This window comes from Astatotilapia calliptera, chromosome 6 (genome assembly GCF_900246225.1).
Source record: "Astatotilapia calliptera chromosome 6, fAstCal1.2, whole genome shotgun sequence".
Lineage (NCBI taxonomy): Eukaryota > Metazoa > Chordata > Actinopteri > Cichliformes > Cichlidae > Astatotilapia > Astatotilapia calliptera.
The window spans coordinates 18,193,638-18,218,095 of NC_039307.1; the positions used below are offsets into that span (position 1 = coordinate 18,193,638).

General features: G+C 40.4%; 2 protein-coding genes across 10 annotated transcripts in view; one reads left to right on the forward strand and one right to left on the reverse strand.

Annotated features, from left to right (window-relative positions):
- Window positions 1-252: 252 nt before the first annotated feature.
- On the reverse strand, window positions 253-19,557 carry ecpas (Ecm29 proteasome adaptor and scaffold). Of its 5 annotated transcripts, none has more exons than XM_026170775.1 (50): window positions 19,497-19,557; window positions 18,155-18,251; window positions 17,301-17,431; window positions 16,927-17,043; window positions 16,497-16,615; window positions 16,225-16,374; window positions 15,930-16,107; window positions 13,941-14,080; window positions 13,636-13,714; window positions 13,404-13,523; window positions 13,154-13,239; window positions 12,982-13,057; window positions 12,841-12,890; window positions 12,675-12,741; window positions 12,408-12,530; window positions 12,189-12,292; window positions 11,877-12,000; window positions 11,703-11,783; window positions 11,351-11,567; window positions 10,982-11,073; window positions 10,668-10,802; window positions 10,394-10,565; window positions 10,000-10,172; window positions 9,722-9,823; window positions 9,314-9,452; window positions 8,861-9,006; window positions 8,571-8,625; window positions 8,353-8,467; window positions 6,647-6,715; window positions 6,364-6,481; window positions 6,115-6,282; window positions 5,895-5,974; window positions 5,635-5,740; window positions 5,457-5,504; window positions 5,255-5,373; window positions 4,873-5,023; window positions 4,722-4,787; window positions 4,520-4,609; window positions 4,301-4,367; window positions 4,118-4,209; window positions 3,962-4,028; window positions 3,642-3,839; window positions 3,201-3,412; window positions 3,079-3,122; window positions 2,802-2,994; window positions 2,539-2,695; window positions 2,111-2,216; window positions 1,935-2,023; window positions 1,778-1,849; window positions 253-1,100 (listed from the first exon to the last, which is right to left on the reverse strand). In XM_026170775.1, the coding sequence occupies exons 2-50, from the start codon at window positions 18,174-18,176 to the stop codon at window positions 961-963; spliced, it is 5,565 nt and encodes a 1,854-aa protein (XP_026026560.1). In that variant the 5' UTR covers window positions 18,177-18,251; window positions 19,497-19,557; the 3' UTR covers window positions 253-960. The 5 variants fall into 5 exon arrangements, with proteins under 5 accessions (XP_026026560.1, XP_026026559.1, XP_026026558.1 ...); XM_026170774.1 differs by lacking the exon at window positions 19,497-19,557 and adding an exon at window positions 18,636-18,752; XM_026170773.1 differs by lacking the exon at window positions 19,497-19,557 and adding an exon at window positions 18,636-18,752 and having other exon boundaries at window positions 18,155-18,254.
- A 90-nt stretch (window positions 19,558-19,647) lies between these two features.
- Window positions 19,648-24,458, forward strand: part of kdm4c (lysine (K)-specific demethylase 4C) — a 30,623-nt gene continuing 25,812 nt past the window's right edge. For 4 of the 5 annotated variants that reach the window (XM_026170778.1, XM_026170782.1, XM_026170783.1 and 1 more), the window contains exons 1-4: window positions 19,648-19,709; window positions 21,323-21,489; window positions 21,734-21,909; window positions 22,650-22,764. In XM_026170778.1, coding sequence (XP_026026563.1) covers window positions 21,346-21,489; window positions 21,734-21,909; window positions 22,650-22,764 — 435 coding nt within the window. In that variant the 5' untranslated portion in view covers window positions 19,648-19,709; window positions 21,323-21,345. Of the gene's footprint in view, window positions 19,710-19,791; window positions 20,393-21,322; window positions 21,490-21,733; window positions 21,910-22,649; window positions 22,765-24,458 lie in introns of those variants that run through there. The other variant, XM_026170779.1, reaches the window with a different exon arrangement.

The following is a 24,458-nucleotide window of genomic DNA, read 5'->3' on the forward strand; positions in this document are numbered from 1 at the left end:
AGGTCACATTTACAACCTGCAGGACACTCGGCCCTTGAGACCTGGCGTTCCCCCACCCCTGCCCTAGACATTAGTGACACCATAGCAGGCTGATATCAGCATAAAAAAAAAAAGCTAATCGTAAGGTTTTGCCTTACGAGGAGTTACACTCATTGAGTGCATTTGTTCCTAGTGCCTTCCACTGAGGCTGAAAGCGCTTAAACATGTGGTTTTAATACAGAGCCTATTTGGAATTAAGTGAAGAGTAATTGGTGCAAATTATTAAGGGGATTTTATTTATTCAGGGACAAATTCAAACAACTATAGCATCTCTTTGAAGTTGACAGCAGGTTTTTGTTTTTAAAAGACTTCACAAAATAGCCTTACATCTTGCTCATCCATCAGGCAAAAAACCTTAATTTTTTTAAGATCCCAAGAGTTCTCCAGTAGCCCCCGTCCTTTCACCACTAAGCAGTGATGGTGTTCACAACCCCTGAAAAGCCCCCCCCCCTCCATCCTTGTCGACTAAGGTGCGCAACCTTCTGTAGTTTCCAATGTTAGGCAAACCCACGACAGCAGTAAAGCTCCCAAAATTGGGGCTACAGGAAAACAGTGTCCACAAACCTAACACACTGGTTTATATATCATTTATCGTCAGCTTACTGTCCATTTAAACAAATAAATCTCAACAAGTTACGATAACAGCCTCGCCCTTCAACATGTCACTGAGTGCAGATGTAGAGCAAGGTTTGTTAGTCTCTTCAAGCTTTGCCAGCCATAAACATGAAACAGTCTGCATAAACAGGTGGGAGTCTCTTGGGCAACCCAGCATTGCAGCTCATGGGAATTATTATTATTATAGAGTGGGATATTTGTGAATCTCAGAGCATCAAAGAGGTCGGGGAAGTGTGCTAATGTATGGTCACTGATGAAGAAGGAAAAAAAGAGACACCGATGCTGTATGTTCTTGCCGCTGTGCGCTCAAGGTTGGCTTTGGATGTGTCTGCGCAGCTCCTGGGCCTTATCCCGCAAATCAGGCCTGCTGTCGGACTGCAGCGTCGACAGGGAGCGCTGCAGCTGCTCCCGGCTCTTCACAGACACACAATCCCACTGTTCACTCTCTGTTCATATCAGAGAAAGCACAGAAATATCATCAGTCAATCGATCAAATCTTTATTTCAACATATGAGTAATAAATGTAATCACACATTAAAAAAAATCAAAACATGAAATCACTCAAACACGAATATGTACACACGATCTACAATTCTTTAACTAAAGCAATCCAAAAGTGTTCCTTTTTATAATATGTAATTATCAATTTTTAATGTATAATACAACCACATCAATTTTTAATACTCTGCTTGATCCATATAGTGCTTTAAGACTACACATGCTCCTCATTGCTGTCTATACTTTTTTTTTTTTTACACTTAGCTCTTCCCTCACCACACAATCTTTCTTTTGTTTAAATTTAGTGACTATTTGTTCATATCAAAGAACATTTGAACTTATTCTTTTCTGTTATGATTCCCTCTAAAAGCTGCTGTAAACTCTGACCTGAACAAAACACGTTCATATCATCTGCAAATAATACAAGTTTCAGGGTGTTTGAGGCTTTACAAATGTCATTTATGCATATGTGGAACAAGTCTGAACCTTAATTCAGAGCAAACCTCACTACTGTAAAACCTTATGATCAAATGGAGATGCTAGAAAAAGAATAACGCTACATCGCCCAAGAATAAAACTGAAAAACAAAATACATGCTTGTATATAAGCAGGAATCGATATTTACCTCCAGTTCTCTTGACGATCACATCCACGACTGACAGGGCCTCGGTCCTCACAGAGGAGTAACTCTTGTTTTCTGGATAGAAAAGCAGCACAGTTGGGCATGAAACGCATGCGTATAAACTATAAAACAAAGTACCAGGACGTAGTGAAGGGCTTACCTAAAGGATATGTGAGAGCAGCACAGGTCTCTGTGAGAATCTCTGACAATGAATTCAAGTCGTCATTACCCTTTTCTAGCAGCAGTAACCTGCAACGAAAAAACAGCTCAATGCCTTTTAATCATTTTTTTTTCTTCACAGCCAGTCGAACACCTTCTCTTTGTTTCGCTGCTTACCCCTGGAAGTATGCCTTCATAGACTGAAGAACAGCCAGCTGCACTTTCCAGGTGCTCAGCTTAAGCTTCTCGCACATCAGATTGCACACCTCTGCCTGGAAACGTGCTACACACACACACACACACACACACACACACACACACACACAGTTGAGAACATTACTTGCAGATCTTTCAATCAGCTCAAACACATTTCTTGCCCATTCTGTGGTAAGAAATTTGTGGAAGTTCTGCCAGATAACTTAAAAATCCAAGATACATGTAGTGGCTTATAATACGTCTAAAAAGTAGACAAAGGGAAAGAATGGTGTCAATTAAGGGGACAACATTTTTGAGCTGGTCCTACATTCCCATTTCTTTAAATGCCATATACAATATGTCAAAACAAATTTGGGGTTCAGTTTTGTCTCTTGTGAGAATAAACTTACTCTGAGTCTCGGGCTTTCTTGGCCAACCTTTTCCAAGAGTCTCAAAAGCACAAATAATAGCTTCGGTCTGCAGCTCTTTCTCCTTCACATCTTTATCATCATCGTCGTCGTCGTCTTCCAGTGATCTTGGGGATCCAACACCACTCTCTGGACTGCTCTGTTGTAAAATTATTAAGACAGGTTGAGTTCATTAAAAGACTTTTGCAAAATATGGCATCAATATTTTAATATTCATATTCAAGAGGCAGTAGGGAGGTTTCAACCTTCTTGATTAGAGAGAAAAGGATCTCTGCCATGTCGGCGAAACGGTCCTCCTGGCTGCTGTGGAGCACGTCCCCAGCACAGCGCAGAGAAGCAATTTTGTACACGAGATTCTCCTTACGACATTCCTTCAGCACAACCTCCAACACCTCAGAGATGGTGGGCTGGCCGCTGCAAGGCTTCTGTAGCTCCGTGCTGAAATGGAAGAAGTGTGACAAGAAATGTTGTGATGTACTTGGAAGAAAACATACAAAGAAAAGGCTGTGAGAGACTTTTTACCTGCATTTGGACACTACAGATCCAATGGCTTTCAAAAGCTCCTCCTGGAACAAAAATAGTTTAAAATAGAAAAATAAAATGAACACTTTCTTGTTTTCTTCAGGTATATTACATATCATTACCTTGCCAGCCCACGTGCGCCCAGATAGACCCTGCATTAAAGCTGTCAGCACCAAGCCGAGGTGTGGCGCCACCAGTGAGCCTGTCTGTTCCTTGGCAACAGTTGCCATGGCAGCTGCACCCTGAGCCTTCATCTTCCAGGACTGGGACTGCAGCGCTTTCTGTGTGATGGCAATCAGCTCGGTCATGTACAGTCTGATGCCTCCAAAGCTTCCTGATTAGAAAAAAGTTTAAAGAAGTGGAAACAGAATTAAATCTTTATGTCATCACAAAAAGACACCATCACAAATATACAGCACATCTGAAGCTGAAAGGATTAGTTGGTAAAACAGAAACCTTGTAAAACAGGAAGATTTGCTTTGTTTCCTTTATATGTTCAGTGTATTGCAGCAGATTAATCAGTAATGCATAATTTTCATTAATGCTGTCTGGATTTTCCTCACCTGGAACGTTCTCCTGCCACACCTCAGACCACAGCGTGGCATCATGGCTCTCTCCTTTGTCCTCATCAGGACCCGGTGCCTGATGCATGCCCAGGAAAGCCAGTGGCAGGGCCACTCCCGCATGCCCTTTCAGCACATCTGGACTGTAGTGGCTGATTGCATGTACTGTCAGTGCACAGGATGACTTGTACACATTCTCTGGGAGCAAGAAAACACAAAGAGCAGAGTCTGAAAGCTAGCACTGAATTTAGTAAACCAACTTCTTGTGTTTTCAAATATAGAGCAGCTGGGAGAAATATAGACATATTTTACTTTCTCACCTTCTTTCTCCAAGTACCAGGTGTTGAGTTTCAGCAGTAGTTTTTCTACACTGCTGTCTTTTGCTGACTGATGGGAGAAAACAGATGTCCTTATGACTTTAACAAATCATTATTTCTAAATCATCAACAAGATTACTTATCACAATTGCTGCTCACCCTGACCAGGTGTCCCAAAGCAAAGGCATAAGCTTTCTGTACTACAGTGCTTCTGTCATGGATGCCATTCAGCAGGGAGCTCATAAGTTTACCTGAGGAAACAAAAACAGTTATCACAGTTAACACCACACTTCCATCATCCAATACACAAACTAGATGAACAGATTCAAACTTGTCCTGTACCTGAGTGTGGGGTCAGATCCTGTGGACACTGCACTGTGAGGGAAACAATTACACTAGCACAGCCACCCTGTGAGGAGAGACAAAGAGTAGCAGGTAAACTTGGAACACCTTGGTAGAAAAAAAAGAAAAGAAAGGAAAGAGCCACTGTGTGGAAAAAAGGCAAATGTACGAAAGATCGGTATGATGATGCAAAGAAAGCTAAATAACTGTGTTTTTTACCTTGGTGCCCAAACCTACTCCACTCTTAAGCAGCTCACAGAGTCTGGGAACCAGTTCTCCCAGAACAGCAACATCCAGGTGCTGCAGACACTGAATACAAAGACAGCAAAATATATGTCACATGCTTTTGTAACACTTTAAATAAGGCACCTCTTTGTGACACATCTACTTAATTAATTAGTAAGGTTGTTTTGTTTTTTACCATGTTAACAGTCTCCATCATTGGAGAGGATTTGGCAGCACTTAGTCTGGCAGCATCCATGGCACTCTAGAAGTAGAGTAATAATAACTCATGACAACTTTTAATAAACTTATAGGCTTCGATTTTTTATGGAGGCGAGTGCTGAGGTTACCTTTTCCTGCTCTGTGGCTCGGAGACTCAGGTAGTTGAGGACCTGAGGCTCCAGAGTGCTGAGGGACTCCAACAGAGCTGGGATTAACCGGGAAGCATGGGGCCTTAGTCTGGCACCGGCAGTCTTACTGATCTTCACCAGGGTCTGGATACTGATTTGGAAAAAAAGAGATTGTTGAGAGAACAGAACACACAATTATACAGCAAAAAATTACGACCTGGTAACGTGATGACCGAATGATGAATTAAAGTTAGCATCGTGCCATGTTGGAAAAGCGGAAAGGTACTACTACTAAAACATTTTACTAGAATTAAAACTAGAATTAAAGCACAAGTTTACATTAAAAGACTGCCACAGAGGAAAAACCAAACCAAGATATTACCTGAGTGAGCGAACCTCTGCGACATTGCTAACAATGCCTTTTTCCAGTAGGGTGGGTAAAATCACCGCCACAGTTCTCTGGGCTCCAGAGCCTGTAGACTCACACATACGGGTGCACACCTGGAGAGAGAAAAGGTACTCAGACAAGCACACATGTACACACAAACACATACACAGGCCAAAGTTGTGGCAAACAGCTTTACCTTACTGAGTGTTTTCAGTGTTAGGTCTGCAGCCTTCCTCACAGACTCCTAAACAGAAAATTTTTTTACTTTGTAATAATGTACATTTTATTTTTTTTGTTATGCATCAGTGAACGAATTCAAACCTTTGTGCCACATCAATGAAAGAAACACTGATCTCTGATCACTTCCTTCCTACCTTGATGTCATCAAGGACTCTAAACAGGGTCTCCCATATTTCTGCCAGGTGATCAATAAGGTCATCAGCCTGACGGCCTCGAATCAGGTCATTTAAGGCCAGGCAGCTGAAAGAAAAATTCACATAAACGTTTAGCCTTTAAATCTTATTCTAAACAAACTGCAAACATTATTAACAAAGCATCCATTCTAATGCAAGTTAACAAAGTCAAAAGCCAAGGCTGATGATCTTATTTTTTTTTAATATAAGTGTACATGCACCTGGACTCTCGCACTCGCCAGGCGTTGTTGGTCAAATTAGAAATCACATCCTGAAGGATCTCTTTGAGATACTTATCCACCTGTAATAAATCAGAACAAGCAAGCAAGCAGGCACATGTAACTAAACAACTATGTCTACAACCATTTTTTTTCTAAAGACAAATAATGTTCTGTAGTTTGTTTTTTTAATGGATGCAAATGTACAACAATCAGCTCTTACCAGGGTCTTATCAGTGACCAAAGCATCCCAGATGCTTGTCATGGCCTGGCGAATGCTAAGGTTGGGATCAAACTGGTAGCGGTACAGACGAGGAATTATCTGAGGCAGGAATGGAGCCAGCTGTTCCCCGGCTTTAGCTGCGATCATGTGGAAACCAAAAGCTGCTCCCTGAAAGGAGGATAGGCATGATCAGGTTGGAAGGGGCATGGATGTCACGGATGTAAAAACTGGTGAATACAAACATGATACCTTGCGAGAGTTCCACATGGCATGATGATTGGCTAGGTTCATAAATTTGTACACAAGATCTGGTTGGTTCAGGTCGCTGGCCAATGAACACAGCTCCTTGTATGTGGACAAACCGTGACTGCCAGAAACCATGAATACAGATTATGTACAGAAGTAGGCCAAGAAGGGTGAATGTGTGCAAACTGAGCACAAAGATTAAATACATTTTAAAAAGCATGAATATATTTATTACACTTTCACTGAAATAGGAGCTAAAAATGCCAGTAGAGGTGATATGCCTTACCCATCAGGTGTTTTCCCCAAACCTTCTCCTTGGAACACCTCTGTATCCCCTGAGACTGCATGTTTCACTCTGTTTACAAAAATAAATAAATAATGATTTAACAATTAGCCCAATGCAAGACACGATTGTAAGCTTGTTACAATCTTTGTCCTTCTTCAGTTTAACACTGGTTTCAATCACAATTTCAAGTTTCCCTGACAAACCACTGGAGACCAACAAACCTGCCTGGATCGAGCACAACTTTAGGTGGAAACTGAAGGACACCCACAACAATATATTGCTTTTGTTCTATTTTTAAAAGCGCAAAATTTGACAGAAGCTCGATGCATGTGTTCATCCTGCCCATGGTGCACATTAGCTAATCATTAGTCCTCCCACAGTGCTTAATGGACCATTTAAATTATTTATTTTTAGACTTCTTTTTTAAACATTTTGTGAATCCACTGCTTTATGATCCAAGTCGAGTCAGTCAGCTCTGTGAAACAGATACATTCAGAGGTCTTAACCCTTTAAGACCTACCATAGAACAAAGCCCGCCAGAGCTTATATTATATTTTTACATGCTGTGGAGCCATTTTTGGGAGCATTTCAAGTTGCTATACATCAATACAACCATTACAGCCTAAATTTTAATAATATGTATGCATTAAGTGCATAGTAATTACATAAATTGCAAAAAAGTGCAATAAACTACAAAAAAATTGAAAATCGTTTTGTTTTTTTTTAACATATATTTCTAGTTAGAGAAATTTAAGAGGCTTATCCCTCAAAACTGTAAATACAGAAAAGTTGCACAAAATAGTTTCCCACCACAGGAAATTTATTTTGAGTGTCTTCATAGTTTTATTTTTGAAAAACACCAATTTTTATACACTGCAGAAAAAACGAAAATAAATATTATAGTGCAAAAACAGCATATATATCAAAATAAAATATTTCCAGCAGTGCAATATGAGTCCTAAGCATCCCAGAAACAACACAGAAAGTCATAAAGTCAAACATAACTTTTAAAAACACCAGTATAGGCTCATGAGGCCCTGACGGTAATAAAAACTACATTTCCGCAAAAATTACGTCACTTCCGGTTTCGGGCAGGTCATGGCGGACATGCGATAGTTCGCGCTGACGTCTATTCCAACGTAGGAAGTGTTATGAACAGCTGATCGGATCGGCAAGGCGTGTTTCTGGAATATTATGTTTTTGTTGCTGCAAGCGCTTTGTATGCAGTTTTTGCAAAGCTTTATGTGGAAGGAAACTGTGACCGAGGACAAGCTGATGGCATAAGATGTAAGTACAACTCCTCCAGTTTCATATGCAAAAAAAATTATTGCGCTAGCTCACATGGTTGCAGAGCTACCGGGATTTTAAAGTAGTTGCACAAAACGGAGCGTGCCCGCTCCGATCGGTTTTAAAGGGTTAACCCAGGAAACTGAGCAGCATCTTTGTGAGTCCATAATATTCCATTCCCATTTCTTCTAATTTTTTATTCTGTACACAAACTTATCAACACTTGCAGTAAAAAAACTAAAATTAACTGTATCTTTAGACCATTTTAGCTTTCAGCTGGGTATGTGGAGGACCTCATTCAACATGCACTACGGTCTAACAGTTTGTTTCAAAACAATAAACCTGTTTCTAGATTTTTCCCTCATTCATGCACAAGCTTGAAGCTGTTGAATCTGTACTCAACCCAACCATCCACTCACCTTTTACCAGTCATGAGCGTTTCAACAAGAGTGGACACCAGTTCCTGCTGGTCACCCTCTCCCCCCATCTCATAGACCAGACCAAGGCCTTTAGATGCCACATCCTGACTCAACTCTGAATGAAAGAGGAAGAGTGAAGCGTGAGGAAGTGCACAGGCACAAAGCTAGCAAGTAATGAGCTGATCAAACAGTTCACTTAGACTTGACTCTGATCTTACCGTCAGGGTCTGAGAGAACAGAGATAAAGGCCCCCTGAATCTCTTTCAAATGTGACTGTAAGAGTTAAAGAAGAGAAACAAAATTACGGGTATTTGACATACGTGCATAAAGAAATTAAATTTGCACACTAAAGACTTTGGCACATGAATATTTTTCCCAGAAAGGTACAATTTCACATTTCAAACATCTGATATGTTTTCTACGGTCTCACAAGATCTGCAAATCATTGCATTCTGTTTTTAATTTACATTTCACCCCGAGTCTCAATTTTGGGGTTAAAAATACACACCGTAATCTCCTTGTGCTGGCTGAGCTTCTTGACAAGGGAAAGCAGCCAGATGCAGGCTGCCTGCCGGACGTGGGGGTTCTGGCTGGTTATATACTTGGTCAGGATGGCGTTAAGGACCCAGGGAACCACATCATTGTTTTTTACATCTGTCAGCAGAAAGGAAAAAGTGGAAATTAAAACTTTTGTGGATAAAACATTCAGCTTTTAGATAAAAATGGACTGCTGCAGGTGAATTTATGCTCAGAAAATTCAAAATAATGTCAGACAGAAAAGATAACCATGGATTTCATTAGGACGACTGCTGGTATAAAGCTGAATATGGTCATGCAGAGTGGACAGTAAGCGTGCCACTATACTGGAGAACCAAATCAGAGTAGTGTGAACTTCAGAAATGGCAAAATTCATTAACAGATAAAAAAAAAATGTTAAAAGCACAATACAAGCTGGGACTACATTTTAGAAATGTACTCTGTGGTGGAGTGTAATGGTCCTCGGTGCAGGTCCATGGATCTCTGGCAGCTCCAGAACTGGTCCCTACTGCACCACTTGTTATGGCCTCTCCTACTGTGAATTGTAGCTCCACCTGCTTGGCCTTGGAAAGATTGAGAATGTAAAAAAAAAAAAAACTTGAGTACTGCTGCCAGCAACGAGTTGTTAAGCCGAGTGACAGCTCAAGTAGAAATGTTTAGAGACAATACCAGCATATCTGTGCAAAAATAACCACCTCAATACAGCCCGATTCATTACCCTGACCTCAAAAAGTAAAATGTTAAAAAACAAACAAACCTTAAGCTACCAATTACACCTGTTCATTTGAACCTAGTCTTTTAAAAATGTACTATCCATCAGTATGTTTCATACCTCTACAGAGTCCATAAGTCCCTGCAGCAGCTTCTTCTGATGAGGGAAATCTTCATCTCCCACTGGCAGATAACCCAAGGTCATGATGGCTCGTTCCTTCATCTGGAACAAAGACACAAACATGATGATCAAGATAAAAAAGTAGGCAAGAAAATCTAAGGACCCGACATATCATTAATTTATACAGTGCAAATAAACCACTGATATAATGTGTGCCAGTAACGATCACTGGAAAGTGCCTCTCAGTAGCCATTTTTTCGATTAGATTTCTAGAATACCTTTGTACTCTCCTTGCCAGAGGGAATGCGGGCCAGCAGGTTTTCTACAACAGAGAGTTTAGTCAAGCCCTCTCCCTCTGCAGGGATCAGCAGGTGGCCATTACGCCCAATTTCCCCCAGAGCTGTACAGGCTGCTATAGCCAGCATTGCACTGCTGTTGTCCAGGAAGGAACCTTGACGAACATGAACAAAAATGGATCAAACAGCATACAAAGAAGCGAATCATTATTTATGATATAAAATTTAAAACTGTCAACTAAAAACTAAGGAATTAAAAAAAAAATACTGTATAATCATTACAGTATAGGCAAAATAAAATTTAGCATCAGTTTTTGGTACTCTAACAGTTACCAAATCAGTAAATGAATGAAGCTGATGTGAAATAATTACATACCAATTGTCTTTGTTGCCATGGCAGCAAGTTCATCATCTTCCTGGGAAGAGATGTTCATTTGCTGCCCCATGTTTTCTGTCGAATCAATGGATGTGGCAGCTTTTTTCCTGCTCATGTTCCTTCCGACCATATAGCCAAGAGCCAAGATGGCACCATGCTGAGTTTCAGGGCTCTGTGATTTGACAAAGCAAGTAAACATTAATGCAAGGTAAATTTTCACAGCTATAAAATAAATGAAGCTACGAACGGCTGTGTAGCAACAAAGTGGCATTACGTGGTTGTCTTTGGTGATTTTGACGAGGTTCTGCACGGCCTTCTGCAACTCGTTGCCAGTCATAGTCGAAACCACAACAGCATACAGCTGGGCTGCCAGCTCCCTCATGTCCTCCTTGTTTGTGTTCATCAGACTCTGGGGGGAAAAAAAAACATCTGCTATTACAGCGATGAGATCTGTAAAATGTGCACTAGGCTGATGGTTTTACAATATCACAACACAGCTGAGCAGCTGGATTATCTGGTATCTGTCTCATTTGTGAAATAGTAAATACCCATATTGGCACTAACATCCCACATATTTATGATACTCACTTTAATCCAGTCGATTTTATCAGCAAATCTGGGAGCCAGTTTCTCCGGGCACACAGACACAACCTCCAGTAAACAGTACATGACAGGGATTCCTGTTAAGAGATTATTACATTAAGTACAATTTCCTGACAAACATAAATACCTGGAAATGCACATGGATTCTTAAAGGAACACAACTTATTTACATGAAGCACAAACTGAATTTTGCAGTCTTTTATCAAAGAGACAGTCTTCTTGAACAGAAGATACTTGCAATTTTTAAGAGTCAAGAGATTTTTTGGTTACTTAAATATTCACTGCACATTTTCAGAGCAAAAAAAAAAAGTTCCAAAAACTGCTTGATTGTTTAATAACTAAGTGCTTCCTCACCTCCTACAGCAGAGAGCAGCTGCTGCAGAAGATCCATGTAGACATGTACAGGATTTGCTTCAGAGCCCTTTGACCCTGAGGGCTGAGAGTCAGAAAACAGCAGCGTGTGGACATAGCGGCCAATGGCAGGGGCATCATCCTGCATGTCTGACAAGCGTGTGGACATGGGCATGGCCCCGGCACTGTGGGCTAAACACATCCTCAGGTAGAGCATGATCTGGGACAACAGGAAACGGAAATGAGACGGATTAGAAGACAAGCATCTAGCACAGGTATAAGAGGTATAAGACTATAAGATGGGCCAGTGTCACGATTAATAGATGCCGTGAGGTCATAACAAATTCATATTTACCTCGCCAAATGCAGAGGGGTTGAAAGGAATTGTGGAAGTTCCCACAATGTACTTAGCTGGAGTCTTGATTCGCTGAGCGGCCTAATAAAGACAAAAGTGCAGAGATTTAAGATTTAAAACGTCTTAGTAAAAACACCATCATGAGAAACTTGGAGAACATGCTCAGAGCCTCACTTTCTCCTGGATATAAGCCACCATATCAGGAAAGGAGGGCATAGGTTTTGGTCCCTCCTTCTCTGAGCTCTTGGTATGGAAAGCCCTCAGCACCCTCTGGGCCTCCCCAGACACCTCTTCTCTTCTACAACACAGAAAAATAAGACACTTCAAGCTTTTCTGCAGGTAAGTACACCTAGGACACATTTTAGTTTAAGCTCAAAGCTTCTTCTTTGTACTATCAATAATTTCATGACCCAGTAAAATGTTTACTGTGTGTTCTTGTCATTTATTTACCACCACACGAAAGATTACTGTGTTTTTCAAACTTACGGGTCTCCAGCAGCCAGCAGCAGTAGGTATCTTGATGGCACATGATCAGGAGCAAAGACCGTGCTGGCAAACTTCATGGCCACCTGGCGAACCTGCACCTCCGGCTGTTACAAAACAAAACAAAAAACAACAAAGAACTATACGAGTGTTTGATTTGCCTCATTTCTACTTATTAAACCCACCAAGATTAAAGTTTATTCTACCAGTTCTGCCTCTCACCTTTCCAATATATGCAGCCACCAGGGCCTCCATTAGGTTGAGCAGTGCTCCTTGGAGGTTAGCGTAAGCTCCAACCATCATAGACAAAGCCTCCTGAATAGCTAGACGGACATCAGCTTCTTCCTGAAGAGGAATTTTAGAAATTTCAATACCAGATGCACAAGAATAGAGTTTAAGGCAATAATTTTATATGGACTGTGAGTGCCAATATCTTGTAATGCATTAGTTGCTTGGTACTCAGTTTTCACTGCAACGTCTTTCCCCTACCTTACACATGGACTCAAAGAACTGCTGCACAAGTGCAATGTCCTTTGTGAAGAGCTGAGGCATACGACTAGAACAGAGGACCGAGATATTTTGTATTACATCATTTGAAATACAATGCAAAACTGGAAATGTTTAAATAAAGAAATAGTTCATTATTTCCTTATACCTTGACAGCTTTCCAACAGCAGAGTAAGCAACACACAGTAACTTAGGATCCTGCAAAGACAAGTGTTTCCCAGTAAGTATATTTCAAATTAAAGTGCGCGACCCTGTATGAACTTCACATTATTTATGTCTTGCATTTTACCTCCTTGTATTCATTGATGAGCTTGGTAAGACCATTAAGCAACATTAGCCCTAAAGGCTTATTAGTGTCAGGGCATCTAATGAAAAATCAGAGAGACAGAATCAGCTTTTAATTACTTGAAACACACTGATGAAGACAGATGTATCTGTAGGAAGACGAAGAAAAGACTTACACCATGCAGATATGATGGACAAACTGTAGGGTGAGAGACAGCAGTTTGTTGTTTGTGCTGGCCCCAAACAGACCGTCATAAACAACCTACAGAGGACAGAAAGCAAACTAGTGAGAAAATCTGGAAAGTTTACTGTTTTGCATGGCAGTACCTGAAAAATACCCATATATCAGAGTTATCTGGATACACTAAAACAAACTTCACACTGAATAAAAAAAGAAAACATGGCCAGAAGCATCACAGATCGTACCTGGATATTAGCTGGAAAGCACTCTGCAGCCAGACGTGAGCGTAGAAGATGCGGCAGGATCTTCAGCTTAACTCTTGTGCTTACTGGCTCATGTTTCAGCTCTTGCTTCATGCCGCCCCCCTACAGTATACATATAAAGGGATTTTACATTTCTACGGGTCAAGAAAATACTTATGTTCACAGGTTATGTTAAAAAAAAGAGAGTTTAAATGTTGAGTTTGAGTTGACAAACCTTTGTTTTAAGAGGGACATCCCCCAGATACACTTTGAACATCTTGTTGATAATTAGAGGATTGTTCCAGTCGATGATGCTGAAACATTACAAAACAAGTGCATTACTAATGATAGGAATGACAGTTTGACAGTTTATTCAGCTCCTCAGAAATACTTGAAAAAGTCTGACTTTTTAAAAATTATTTTTACAAAATCTAGGAAACTGTTAAGTTGTATAAACTACCGGACAAAAGGAGCACTTAAAAGTGGAGGACTTGGTGATGCAAATACAAACACAGACATAAATCAAGTTTCATGGCCTACCTTTGTTTGCTCTTCAGCTCCAGATCAGCTGCAGTGGCCACACTGTGTCTGGTGTCACTTGACGCCACCACCAGGTGGACCACCGTCTCCACTTCTGGGACTTGCTTTGCCTCAATGAACTTCACTATTCCCAGTTTACACTGTTGGAACCAAGTACACAACAAGGAACTATTTAGTCATAGTAAACATGCCACATGGTGCTTCACCGTCCACATTTATATTAAAAAATATACATTACAGAAGAAATTGCTCTGAAGAAATTATACCAAACAGTCAAATTAGGGGTGAAGATGGAAAATTTATAGACATAACTGATTCTAACCTGAATGTTTAGAAGCTATTCAAAGATTTGCCTTACAAAAAAAACCCCTCCATATCAGTGTTTCCCGCAGATTTGAATATTTTTGTGCCGATAACCTGTATGCATCCACAAGCGGAGGCACAAGCACTGCATGTGTACAGCAATAATCATCTCCAGTTACTCTTTACGCCTGCAGATGGACTTCAAATGCACAGTGCTGAACTGCAGCTGGTCGTTTTTGTCATTCTCTGCATCATCTGTGATCTCAGTATAGTTATCCACCTACTGCATGTTTTGATGAACATGAAACTCAGTTACAATGAAACCCAGGGATTGTCTTTGTTAACTGCAGTGCACAATGGTATAGTTGGGCACTATTCCAATGAATGACAGTGAATGATATTCAGGATTGTCATTAAAGTCACCTGACTAGCAAAAGACTGGGATGGCCTAGATTAGTTGGTAAACAACTGAACTTTCAAAACATTGGCAAGGGGGACCAAATCTACCAAATCAACAGGACATTGAGCTATCCACACAGACAGACAAAAACAATACAGGTGCAAGATACACAAAATTCACGGTTCGGTTCGATACTTTGGTGTCACGGTTCAATATTTTTTCGATACAAAAAAAATGTTCATGCCTTTTTAATTTGTCATTTATTAAAATTATAAATATATATTTTAACTCAAAAGTACAGTTTTTAAACTTAATGTTGCTGAAACAACAAAATAAATCTATCTGATCGAGAAATCACTCATCTTTGGAAAAGAGAGTTTATTACAGAGAAATGGCTCTTTCCAAAATAAAAGCTATACTATACGCTTCTTCTGGGCTATATTCTCAGCAGCATATTAAACATATCAGGTCCCCATAAGGAGAATCATGTGCTAACGGCTGTCTAAATGACTCGGGTAAAGTTTGTAGCATGCATGCTTGTTGTTTTTGTCTGCTTCCACTTGTCTTTGCACTAGGATGATGTCGGCGTAAATGTGCAGTCATATTTGTTGTGTTCCCACTAGTGCTGTCAGCGTTAATCTCGTTAAAATGACATTAACGCCATAACGCGGCAAATCTCCGTTAACGAGTTACCGCGGATCGCCCCCCGTGCGTGGGGCTGGACGGCGTCAACACGTTAACGAGCTAACTGCGCTAACGCACTAGTTCCCACAAATTGAGCATTGCTTGGCACATCTGACATACTGTTTTACTTTTGTTTTCATGTGAAGCTTACCATCAGGGTCATGCTTCACATGAAAACCAAGATAGTTCCAAACGCCAGATCTGAATGAGGGTGGGGGAGGTTCAATTTCAGGTAGCGTTGAGGCAGTTGCCATGTTGCAAGCTTAGCTTCTGTCTTGCTAGCTTGCGTTGCGCTCAGTGGAACTGCACTCAACAGTGCAGCCTAGGCAGAGTAGTCGAACGCAGATCCACTGAAGAAAAGTTGATAAAATAAATAAAAAATGTTGTATTGTTCGATACATATGCGTACCGAACCAAAAGCACTGTATCGAACGGTTCAATATCTATACGAGTATCGTTGCACCCCTAAAAAACAAGTCACCAAACATACTCAGATGGGCATAAATATACTTGGCCGGCCTGCCCAAACACTGAGCATATTACCTTTCCAAACAGATAAACATATAAAGCCAGTTCTCATCCTCCCAGTTCAGTTTGTATACCTGCTCCAGCTGTTCAGCATTCCACTGGGCTTCTCCAATCACCCTCTTGGCAGCATAAACACTCATCCCTGGAGGAGGCTGTGGGAGACCCTGACTACTCGCAGCCACTGTCCCATCTCCAGAAGTACCCTGGGAGGAGGAGGGAGCGGGGCGAGTTGGAGATTCATTCAGCACAAACCTAGGAGGAGAAGGACACTACAGGTCAACAATTTGTGGTAAAAATACTTCTCGCAAGGAATTAATTTCACCAGAGGTAGGTCTGCAACCCTTATTCGCTTATGAATCGTCAACTCACCCATAAGGCATCAGTAAAACATCTAACATGAACTCCAACAGCAGGTGCATTGTCTTTGGCCGCTCAGTTAGGTTAAACAGAGAAGCACTCTTGGAGGTGTCAGTAGGATACTTTATGTGGTAAAGAGTAGGGATCAGCAGGTGCATCAGACTAAGAGAGAACATAGAGTATAGACAAATTAAATTAAAAATAATAAGCTGATATCTCAAGATTGCTTAACACACATGTCACACAACCATATCCAAAATGGGTGTTTGGATACATCCCCTTACCTGTCCTGCTGTGGCTGTGGTTTTCCTTCCATGGCAGTGATGAGGGTCGGGGCTAGCTCACACTGTTTTACCACCTCCAGACGAGGGTAGCCCATTTTAATGTAGATGATGGTGAAATTCTGCGTATAAATGTGACCATCAAAACTCTGCTCTCAATAATAGGCCAATTTTTAAAAACACAAGTCAATCTAGGATCACTAACTAGATTTTAAAAAAACCCCACATAAACGTCAATTCAATCATGTGTATTAAATTGTGTTTTTAAAACAAAACAAAACAAAGGGACAAAAACACTGATCTGATTAAATCCCATGTGGTAACTGTGTGATACCTTACCAACGATGTTCATTGGCCCATAAGGCAATCACGCCCACAAGGCAAACACCAGATCCTCCACTATATGGCAAACATCCTAATATGAGATTCTTACCGTAACGAAAGAGGCAGCTGCAGGGTCTTGGTACTGCACAAGCAAAGTTTCTACTGGAAGTTGAATCTTAGGCCGGCTTTTTATCCTCTTATTCAGGTGGACCAACAACTCCATTACCTAGCAGAGAATACGCAGTTTCCACATTTTATTATGTAGTTAAATAAGACAGATGCATAAACAAAGTAAAAGGGATCTAAGCTCCTTGAAGAACCTTTGCATCTAGAGAACTGAGTCTATATCTCTGCTATACCTTCAAATAATTTTTTTCTGGGCTGAACTTTGAAGTAATGATACTGCAGTTTATAAACACATCTCCCTTGTAATGCAGTCATTATAATCTCTTAAGTAACAGAGACAGGCTACACCCTTCTTACTTTCTTCCGCACCCCCTCTTGAACGCTGGAGAGCTTGAGGAGAACAGGGGGTAGGAACTTGGAGATAATGTCCTGCAGCTGTTCATCTGTCTCTGCATGGCCCAGGCGAAGGAACACACGTTCCAGTTGATCTGTCAAAAATACATATAACACCCTTGTTAACTCATTTTCCAGGCGGTATTTGTCACACGCTAATTATTGGCCCCATCATGGCTAATTTCGCAATATCTTTCTACTCAAGTATCTCACCCAGTAGTAAGGTATCTGCAACACAAAGACTACGACCTTCAGTTTAACATAGAGCAACATGCATGCTTAAAACGGTCTCACGGGCATGTTGCTGCAGTTCTGCTGATAAGTTCGTCCTGTCAGCTGCTGTGCTGGTGCGACCATCACCCAGCCCTGCCTTCCTTCTCCTGGCATGGCTCACCAAGCACCCAGCTAGCTACAACAACTGACAAGACTATTCACGCATTTGATCGTTTCTGTATTATTCAACTAGCTTTTCACTTAAGGTCACATCCTGCAGGTCAAATCCCCAATACCCCGAATATCCTAGCAGTTACTGCGCACTTTCAAAGTTTCATAAATGGATATATATTAATAGCCTACGTGATAGTTTCTTTTTGACCATGACTGGGCAAACGGCCTCCTGACGATAGCATTCTGGTTAGCTTAGTAGCTAGCTATCGCACCTACCCCTGGTTTTTAACTACAAGAAGCTTTAGCGTTACACCAAAAAACACCCCAACTGTCAGGGCGGATCAGGCATTTTCCTGGATACGTTTTTAGAAACCACGAGTGCGACATTTGACAAAATATATGAATCGCCAATAACCCAAAAAGAAACTTACTGAGTTCATCCTGGGCAGCCATGTTTGCAGAAAGTCAATCAGCGACCCCCACAGTTTAGAGAGTGTTACTGCATCCACCGACGCCACTCCTAAGCCACTGCTTCATCACCCCAGACACCAAAAATTATTAAATAACACACAAGGAATCACAAGGAAGTTTTGTACATTTAAATTGTGCAGCACAGATCCTACATGCTCTTATTCTACAGGCTCTCACGACAAATACAACTAGATAGATAGATAGATAGATAGATAGATAGATAGATATTATTAGTATTAATTTCCCAGATTTTATTGATTAGATTCATATGGGGACAGGTAGTACTTCAATCTTCTTCCCTTCTTCTGCTCCTCCCATCAGCTGCTCATTTGACTCAGTATCGCCCTATCACTGGCATTCTTTTCTGTCACACCAACTGTCTGCATGTCCCCTTCATTACATTCATGAATCTTCTCTGTGGTCTTCCTTTTTTCCTCCTACCTGGCACCTTGTTATTCGGCATCCTTTGTCAAATATATTGCTCCTCTGCACATGTCCTCTCTGACTTTGTCTCCAAACTGCTCAACTTGAGTTGTCCTTCTGATCTACTCACTTCCATTGAAATGCTTAACCTCTTTAGCTCCACCCATCTCTTTTTTTGTCAGCACCATCATCTCCAAACCATACATCATAGCATGTCTCACATTTCATCCATCAGCTCCTCCTTCCATCGTCCTAGCACACTCATTAGCAGCTCTGTCCTTAATCACGCTAACCAGCTTCTTTGCCAGTCAACCTGTACAAGTTCTCTATTCTTTAGTGTCCAGCCTTGCATACAACTCACTATAAGCTGTGTCCTTTGCTTTTGTTCCAGTACTGCTGCCCCTTTTTTCTTTGTCATCCTCTTCCTTCAAATGCGTTCTTGTACCTTTTCCTTCCACCACCAAAATCTCATTGTCTACTCTCCTCAGTCCAGGGGATACACGAAATAACTTTTTTTTGTACAATTATTCATAAATGACTAATTCCGTACTAATTCTGGAGCATTAAATCCCAACCTAACAAACCTCTCACAACCAGGCAACCCAAAACTTATTTTCATCAGATGCCTAAAAGAGCCTCGGCTAAGTTAAGCTACTATTAAAAAATCCTTTGGGATTTAACTTAAGCTTAATTGTTTTAGCCCTTGATATTACAAATTGCACAATTAACTCCAGATTTTTTTTAAATTTATTTATAGCTTTAAAAACAAAAATAACTTTCACCTCTGGGCCTCAAGGTGCAGCTATAGAAATGACAAAATATTAGACCAGCACTTTTTGACTTTTTAGCGCTGGGGATGCAGGTGCACTTACTACCTACGTCTCTGGCTGCGTTCCAGTTGACGGGCTCGCCTCCCGATCCGCAGATCTCACAGCGCCTGGATAGGTTACTGCACCACGGCCGTGCCTGTGGAGGCGGTGTGGGACACCGCCGTTCTGCACGGCACGAATCAGCAGCAGCTGTCATGTGAATCAGCTGTACGAACAAGGAAGGGGATAAACAACAACACGACCCGAGTCTTTCTAAATCAAGGTAAAACAAAACAAAACAAAACCCTGTACACTTTAATGCGGACATGATGTGAAATACCGGCGAAAATTGTGCAGAGGAAGCTAGCTTTGCGCCAGTTTGTGTGAAAGCAGGGTGCATTTCGTGACTCCTGTGCAGAATTAGCCGAGCTATCAACAGCTAAGCGTTAGCACTGCCACAAACACAAGTTGGCACGCTCTCATGCCACTGGACTTCTCGCGGTGTATGTTTTGGCTTTGTTTGTTGGTCTGTTGCTAAACTTGCATAACACATAACAGTAGAGAAGTGCTAGATGAAATGTTCTGCACTACATAAAGTGGCGAAGGGGGTAGCTACAGGCCTGTGTGCAGCCTTCTTGTGAGGGGCATTTAAATCTCATTGACTCGTGCAGTAAGAAGTTAGCTAACGCGATAGGTGGCTTAACTTAACACTTTGTAATGCTTTGCCCTCTCTAACTGTTAGCACCAAATACTGTTGAGCCGCAATGCCCCACGAGCACACATTAAATTAAAGCCGGTGGGTATCATTTAAATATAAGCGAGCTAGTCAGCCGAGCTAGCAAGCTGCGCTGTTTGTTCAGCCATTATTTGGCATCCTAACAAAACGTAGGCTAGTTGGCTAGTTAGCTTGTTGGCAGACAACAAAGATCAGCAAAGCCAGAAGCGTTCATGCAGTGTTATTAATACGTAAGTACAATTCTGCTGTGATTTAATGGAGATATTTATCCCTATATATATATATATATATATATATATATATATATATATATATATATACATTATGCCAGACAGAGGTTATGCAGGGTTTTAAAACGATTGTTTTAACACCCCGACAAAGAGTAAGGATGTAAACATTGTGCTTAAGCATTTTTTAACTCCCCTCCCAGAAAACTTGCTCCAGCCTGTGATTGCCTATTACATAATTAGGTTGCATACCACTAATTGGGTCGCATATAATGTAGATTGCAGTGAAGTAGCCTTATAAAGAAGTATAAGGCCAAACAAACACAACAGCTTCACCCGTTGATCCTTTGTCTGGATACACAGGAACCTCAGAGTTGGGAGTGGGATGGGTGGAAGGGACAAAAATCTGAAAAGGGTTGTTGGCATGAGCAAAAGGATCACTAGATCACATCCACAGTTGTCGAATCTCTATCTCCATCTAGTGGCGAACCTGTCGGTTACACGCAAGTCAGTTACCCTGCTAATGAGCACAAGATCTTCTAGTAATGCGATTTGTATTTTTTGCAATCGTCAGAAAAACTAAAGAATTTCTAACATTATAACTATAGTGAAGCTGTTTGAAATTATATATCATTGTGATGAGTGTGGAAAAAGTGAAATAGGAGGTGAACAATTGTTAAATGGCATTTTGCATTGTATTTTGCATTTGTAACAAGACTTGGTGCTGGGGGTGCAAAACCATCTGTCCTCTTGTTGCGCCACTCTTGAAATTCACTCTAAATAACTAACTAATACCCTGCATTTTCACTAACCATAGACAGTATAGGGGTAAAGTATTTTGACAGATACTTTTTATGTGAATTTTAAAATTCATACAAAATTCACATTAATGTTGGAACATCATCAATATCTTCTGTTTTTCTTTCTCCTCAGGTTTTACCTGGTAAGGTGGCAGGATGGCGGGAGCAGAGGTGCATACCGCTGCAAACCCCACCTGCAAGATTATGACCTTCAGGCCCACTATGGAAGAGTTCAAGGACTTCAACAAGTATCTGGTTTATATGGAGTCTCAGGGTGCACATCGGGCAGGCCTGGCTAAGGTAAGTAGTGAGTTGAATCAGACCTTGGACAGTTATTTTTTTTTAAACTTATCATATTGTTACCTTATCTTAGTGAGTGGGTTTACATTTTATACGTAGTTTGAACCGAAGTTGGATTTAGTCAATCAAAAGAAGAAAAGGAAGAATGATGTATAGTGTGACATGTAAATGCACAAGGAACTGACTTTTTCTTTTGAATAAATTTCCTACATCGTTGTTTTTGATTCCTCTGTTTATCCTTCAGGTAATTCCTCCTAAAGGCTGGAAGCCCCGTCGCACCTATGATGACATAGATGATTTGGTCATCGATGCTCCAATTCAGCAGATGGTGGCTGGCCAATCAGGGCTCTTCATTCAATACAACATCCAGAAAAAACCTCTGACGGTGCAGGAGTTCAGACGATTGGCCAACAGTGACATGTGAGTTTTAACTAACTGGTTTACATGCTTCGTTAACTCTAATAATCAGGAGGAATAGTTCTTAATTTCACACAAATGTTTCATTTTGATGTTGTCACAGCCAAAACCCAATTTCTTCAGAGTTTGAGTATTTACAAACCTTTGTAAAAGGCCTGTAAGGTTTTGTCTTATACTAATAAAGAGAAATTGACCACAAGCTGGCAAAACAGTATTAAACATGACCATTAACAAAATAGAATAAAGGAGAATGAAATGAAATGAATGAAAGCTTAATAAGGTTAAAATTACATAAAAAGGAGGTCAAGTAAACAGAAAGAGCAGTAAATAAACACGAATCAAACAAAGAAGCTCAATATGTAAAAAATTACGCACATACCATAGAAAGCAATGTGAAAAGCTTAATATACAAAAAGCCATAAATAAAAATCAAAAATACAATAAAAGTGAATTTTTAAAAAAGGTAAATGTTTAAATTAAAGACTATGTAAAAACTGAATAGAGAAGTAAGCATGATGTAAAGAAGCTCACATCAGTAAAGTAAAATAAAAATAGGATACTAAATCTAGCGAAAAAACACAAGCATAGCAAATATTATTAAAACAAAGTTAAGAGTAGAAATAAGTTGCTTTGGTGTTGGTGTCAGTAGCTCTGATTCTGCGTCTCCGGTTTAGACCACAGCAAAGTACTTGTACAAGGATCGCTGTCTAATGTCAAATGAAATTTCTTTCTTTTTCTCACAGGTACTGTACGCCTCGCTACCTGAATTATGAAGACCTTGAGAGGAAGTATTGGAAGAACCTCACTTTTGTTTCACCCATATATGGTGCTGATGTCAGTGGCAGCCTCTACGATGAGGTAGATGGATCTTTCTTCTCTCTGTTTTTGCTTCTTCTTTTTTTTTTTTTAAATGCATGCTGATGCTAAAGCCAACCTTTCTAGTTTAGCTTTCTCTTATTACATTCCCTGCTGAGTTTTTACAATTCGTTTTATCATAAGCAAAATAATAACAAAATTAAATTGACTGACGATCAGGTTCATGGCCTGTTCCTTTGTTATTTCATGACAAATGAAGCAGATAATATTTGAACTTGATGAGTGTGGAACATGTATTTAGTGACTTGTGAAACAAGTGTCAAAGTCTACCTTCATGAATGGAAATACAGAGAGTTACAACAAGGTGCAAATCACTGGTTACACTCAAAAACAAGAAGTCTGGATTAAACTTTGACAGAAAACATCTAAAATAGCCAGAACAGTCCTGGAAAAATCATTTGGACACATGAAATGAAAATTCACTTTTACCACAATGATGGATAGAGAAGAGTATTGAGAAAGGAAGAAACAGATTCAGGCAAATACTGCAAAGCTGATTAGACAGCACTTCACAGTACACGTCAGGGGTGTCAAACTCAAATACACAGTGGGACAAAATTCAAAACTGGAACAAAGTCGCGGGCTAACGTTAATATTTATTGAAATATATTTATTCCTCCAGATATAAGAATGAATCTTTTCTTATGGACTCAAACACGTTTTGCTGAAAAACTGAATATGGAACAAGCAAAGCTTAATACTAAACAATATATATATTAGCTGTATAATACCAGTAGGCCAGCTCTAATAGTAATTTGGTATGGCTTCGCGGGCCAAATGTAATTAGGCTGACGCCTATGGTCCACGTGGATAATGACAAAGCATACTGCAAAAGCAATGGAAAGAAATGGGACATCATTCAATGCACAAGAAAGTCAATTAACCCCAGCACAATAGAGCAGCTTTTCACTTATTAAATACACAACTGAATGCGGAAATACCCAGAAACAGGTAGTAAAGGCTCAGCAGAGCACCTCAGTGGAGGAAGCGCAGTATTTGGTGACGTCTGTCAGATCAAGATTTCGGGCAATGATTGACTCCAAAGGATTTTTGGCCAAGTGTTAAAACCAATCCTTATATTTAATAATGGTTAGCTTTTTTCACCGATTAGTTCTGAGCCTTTAAAAATGAGGGAGTATGTATACAAATAGCTGCAATTCCTAGTTTGGTAATGCAAATAGTTTTGTTAAATAAAAGCTGAAAGTCTGCACTTTGATCATATCTCGATTGCTTGATTTAAAATCCACTGTGGTGGAGTACAAAGGGAAAATTGACATTTTAAACGTGTCACTGTCCAACAACTCACACTTTACTGTATATCAATATTGGAACTGTTTGACATTTCTACATGCACACAAATACACCAGAATAATGAAAGTAATCAGAAGGATCTTCTACACAGGGACTTCAATAGTCATTACAAATCCTCCAGTTTTGCACTGCATTGTTGACCCCCAGTAAAATCAGTGAATAGTGCGGTTTCTATTAATATAGAGTGATTGGAAGCCTGAGTAGCATTTCTTCATTGCTGGCTTGAACAACTGAAGGTCAAAACATGTCGAGCAGCACTTTAGCGACACAGCGCACTTGTCTCTTTGTGTAGCTGAGCTGATAGTGATTGGATTTAAAATGCCATCATCAACTGCGGTACCAATCTGTAACCCAGGTCTAAAGCC